The sequence below is a fragment of the Varroa destructor genome, unplaced genomic scaffold (genome assembly GCF_002443255.2).
Source record: "Varroa destructor unplaced genomic scaffold, Vdes_3.0 BEIS01000002.1, whole genome shotgun sequence".
Classification (NCBI taxonomy): domain Eukaryota; kingdom Metazoa; phylum Arthropoda; class Arachnida; order Mesostigmata; family Varroidae; genus Varroa; species Varroa destructor.
In genome coordinates this window covers 468,205-473,014 of record NW_019211455.1, presented here as the reverse complement: position 1 = coordinate 473,014, position 4,810 = coordinate 468,205, and the positions used below count along the sequence as shown (strand labels likewise).

The following is a 4,810-nucleotide window of genomic DNA, read 5'->3' as shown; positions in this document are numbered from 1 at the left end:
TGATGAATACATGAAAATAACCAGATAATATTTATTTACCTCCATGTACAATACAGTATATTTATGCTATATAGTATAATATACATTTTTACATAATTTATCTGTAGCAACCTTTGAGGTACTTCCGTTTTGGGCCATTATGAAGACATGAGTGATAAGAGGCATCAATCAGAAGCATCGAAGCGAACTCTAATGGTAGTTTAGGCATCCGAAACGTTACTTCTTAGCCCTTCCATCCACCTCCACCTCCTTTGATCTTTGTGATAATGTAGGACTTTCCACCTCCGCCCCCTCCACCATGCCAACCTCCGCCCCCTCCACCGGACCAGCCTCCGCCGCCACCGGACCAGCCTCCGCCCCCGAGTTTTTTGATGATGTAGGTCTTACCGCCTCCGCCTCCTCCACCGGACCATCCACCCCCAGACCATCCACCACCACCTCCTCCGGACCAACTGCCTCCGTAGCCCCCGCCTCCTCCACCGCCAAGAGATTTAATTATGTAGGTTTTGCCATAGCTGCCGCCTCCTCCTCCAGACCAGCTGCCGCCTCCTCCGGCCCAGCCACCGCCTCCTCCGGCCCAGCCGCCGCCTCCTCCGGCCCAGCCGCCGCCTCCTCCGGCCCAGCTGCCGCCTCCTCCTCCTCCGGACCAACTGCCTCCACCACCACCTCCAATAGACTTAACGATGTAAGTTTTACCACCTCCGCCCCCTCCTCCGGACCAACTTCCGCCTCCTCCTCCGGACCAACTTCCGCCTCCTCCTCCGGCCCAACCTCCGCCGCCACCGCAACGGGCCACACCGACTGCGACAGTGAGCACTAACTAATGGTAACAAAAAGAAACGATATGAAAACAACATACAATCCCACTTAACGACCGGGTCACGTGTGGCCTGTATTTTTGTAGGATTACCTAGAGAGTTGTAGATCTAATAAAATAACCAGCACCTGAATACTTCACTGATACGGGTTGCTTGTAAGGCGCGCCGCTAGGTATTGTCTTATCAAATGAAAAATCCATCAGAGAGCTGCTCCAGTACTTGAATGTACGCCCGTAAGGTTAAGCAACAGTTAGATGCGACTCTACTCGAATTTTTCAGCTTGATTGTATCGTGGCCTCATACCGACCAACGGTGTGCGTGATGACAGGGCGCAATGTGCGACACTCACCAATGCCTTCATTGTTGCTAGTATGCTGCAGCTGTATGTCACAGGTAACCAACTTGACACACACTTATATTGCCGACTGGAAAGGGCACGTGGCGTTGTTTACAAACTTTTGCTTTCTCCTGCCAAGGTCACGAGATTGGCGGACTTCTGGACCCGGGCGAAGCTTTTGCTGCTTATAGAACCAAGCGAAAACCCTAGGCTTCAAAACTTGCTTGCGCGCACCCAACAATGGACACTGGCTGAGCAACGCGTCGTAAAACGTCTACTATGCCGGTCTGCCGGGACCGTTTTGCGCCCGCCTTCGAGCGATACATCATGCCAGATGCAAGCGGCCAAATCAAAATATCGCAGCTGACTAACGCGCCAGCTCCTCGCCTCTTTGCCTACCATCTTTATCGCTGCGATCGTCACTCAAAATTTGGTAACCAGCATTGGCCTTTCATGGTTAATTTTTTGACTGCTATTGCAGTTAGTTATGCCAGGCCTGCATGCGTCAATTAAGGCGCCTAATAGGTGCTCATGTAAGAAGACAGAAAAGTCTTCTTACATGAGCACTAAAACCTTTCCAATCCTGATCTCTGCTTGTGTCAGAGTTCGCCGCGTCTGCGGCAAGAAAACGAACGACATGTCTGTATGACGAACAGGATTTGAGGTAATGGAAAAAAAAAATACTCGGACATTTTGTTTTAGTTGTATGTGCTGCTAATCTTGACCAGCTGTAGTCTCCATTTGAATTGGTCCCGTTTCTACACGTACTAAATTAGATTTCGACTGCGTGCTCCAGCGTAGAAAAGCTCTAAAAATAGAGATCAGTTATTGGCATAGTGTGTGGAGTAATGCTAAAGCACTAGGGCAATGAATACTAAGACGATTGATTAGCACGCCTATTGAAAAACGCTGTTCTAGGCGCTGCCATACAAGCGTACAAAATAAGAGCTCGTCCATAAAAAAGGTGAATATTGAAGGACAACATAATCGTCAGCATCATCTGTAAATCACCCAACACAAGATTACTTTTGTTCAGTAGAATATGCCACGTACCGTCTGACGCAGCTCCAATGAGGCAAGCCGTAAACATGATTTGGCCATTATCGATTCCGATTGTAGGAGTATGTAACCATTAATGGAAATGCACCCTGTTACGCTGTATAACGCTAAACGGACCTAGTTCAAGTAGGAAAGCTTACAGCATTTGTAAAGGCTAACAAGCGATCTTCATATCAGACTGGGCAGAGGACGGATAACACCGAACATTCGAGATTACGATGCATCCAGTCCCATCCGATTACTCAGAGTTGTCAAATTATTCATCAACCACGATGCCAACGCAAGTAAATACCGTATTATGTTAAACAAGTTGACCATTTACTGATCTGGGTTGTACTTCTAGTTTTTGCTATACATTAAACAACGTACTATTGTCCACCAAAGCTGTTTGGTCGTACTGCGATCTCGTTAGGGCAGTACGTTGGAAATTCACGAGACTGTCGTAACTCAATAGACGGCATAGATGTGCTCATATTTTTATTTGGCATTTCATGAAATCATATGTTGATACAATGATGGGCTTGTGTACGCGGGCGTTAAGTTGGACAGTACAAATTCGGGCGCTTACCGATCGCGACAGCGTATAAACGGGTTAGCGTTTGACTGCAACGGATTGAAGAGGTTTAACAAAAGGTAGCTCGTTCGAACTTTGTTCTCCCGCTGATTTTTTTCTATATTCAACGCTTTCTACGCTGTATCCGAACCGGTCGTTCTGAGATGTATCTGCATGATGTTTATTACTTGACGTTATTAGTATTTCGAAGTATCTCCATAGATTTTAATCGGGATAATTATAGACGGTACTCATAGAGATACTATGCGTAAGGCATATTTTCTTTTGAGCAAATTAAATATATTGAAGATAGTTGAAATCGAGCTGTCAAGCAAGGCTAACAAAACATCGTTGAATCGTCTGCGCGTCTAGAAAATGATTGTCATGTTTGACCTGGATAAACACAACAGAAACCTCGGGGCAGACCCTACAGTACGTCGGATGCGCACCAATTGAGCCTTCTGCTGTCATTTTAGCCCGTAATCCAGAGCCGACGGCTCTTCACGAAGTTCCAATCGAGGTGCCCCCTACCCACCATCATTTGCTCTTAATCAAGCCCGAATGTCTCTGGACAGCTTTCATTTCTGGTAAACGAGATAGATGAGTGGTAAGATCAGACAGTCTTTTAAGGCCTTGGCTGATTTTGTTTGCTGACCGTCATCCTGGATATACATTTCTGTTGATAAATTCTTTACGGTCCTGGTTATTTTTAAGATAATACAGCGGGTTTCGTATGTATACACTGTTTAACGGCTCGTAGCTGTCTGATTGTCCTTTGTTTTTTAGGACGTAATTAACTGGAGATAGCGAATGGACCAAGACTAACTCTTGAACAAGGAAAATTTTTTCAGCCGCTATTGTACGTATAAGTGTGGGAACGTAGTAGAAGTACTAAGGCAATATCGCAGGGAATTTTAACCAGATCCACCTGCTCGACTTACAATGAATTAGACAAAATATTAACTAAAAACGGATGAAACTGTTCAGGATTTTCATAGACGTTCCGAAGGACGAAAAACGCCGACGATCTTCATCAGCCACGAAAGAGTGCTGGTAAATCATTCAAATATCTCAAACAGCTGTAAGTCACTCAAGTCGTGAACTTAGCATTCGCAAGTTAAGCGTATATCGCATTTTAAATCACTGTAAATGGAAAATGTTAAAGTTCATTAATGGTACATGATATCAATAAAGATAATGCGGACGGATAAAAGCAGCTTTGCGAATGCTGTTTGGAAAACTGCAGGCAGGACGTATAATTTTCTGGGAAGATCGTGTGGAGCAGTGAAGGCCACCAAAATACCCTTGCTCTTGCCCAGACCGTACGCCAATGTACTTTTTCTTATACCTGTACATTAAAGATAAAGTACACACCAGAAAACTGACGGCAGTAAAAATCGAAAACGAGCAACGATGCGCCACAATATTAAATGAAATGTCTGTTGAGGTTTATCTACCAATAGCCCACCGTTATCAGCAGTATATTGACTAACAAGGCAATGATGCCAATAGAAACGAACCTTGTCTGTAACAGGAAAAGCTATATATATACTTCGTTACTTTGTAGTTGAAATATACGTTTGCGAAAATTGAAGCCTTAATCATTAAAACTGCCCATACATTCGGAACATCCTGGATGGACAGCCGTCTATTTTCGTATAGAATTTTGCTCGGGCGTTATAGTTGTCTCGCACTGTGACAAGCAAGGCTTTTTCTCCGCATGCTCGGTAGACAGAAATACGCCCGTAGATCTAACATATACAAATACAAGATAGTAATAAAGTTTAAAGCCAAGAGGCGTCCGAGAGAATCGTGTAGGGTAGTGATCAGCAATTAACATTAGAAAATCGTCACTATAAGCCTTCTTAGCTATCATGCCTGGCGTTATTTCTCCGTTATATATACGTTTGTCAGCCGAATGGCTTATTTAAACGGTGGTGGAAATCTACGTGTCAGCGGTGTGTGTACTAACGTCGCCGGACTATATCCTAGTAGGCTAGTCTTCGTAGGACAAAAATAAATTTTGTTCAACACGACATATAT

At 44.6% G+C, this 4,810-nt stretch overlaps 1 protein-coding gene across 1 annotated transcript; it reads right to left on the bottom strand.

Annotated features, from left to right (window-relative positions):
• Positions 1-1,501, bottom strand: LOC111244689 (uncharacterized). Its single transcript, XM_022792020.2, has 2 exons — positions 1,168-1,501; positions 1-820 (listed from the first exon to the last, which is right to left on the bottom strand). Exons 1-2 carry the CDS (start codon positions 1,177-1,179, stop codon positions 224-226), a joined length of 609 nt encoding a protein of 202 aa, XP_022647755.1. The 5' UTR covers positions 1,180-1,501; the 3' UTR covers positions 1-223.
• Between the last annotated feature and the right edge of the window lie 3,309 nt (positions 1,502-4,810).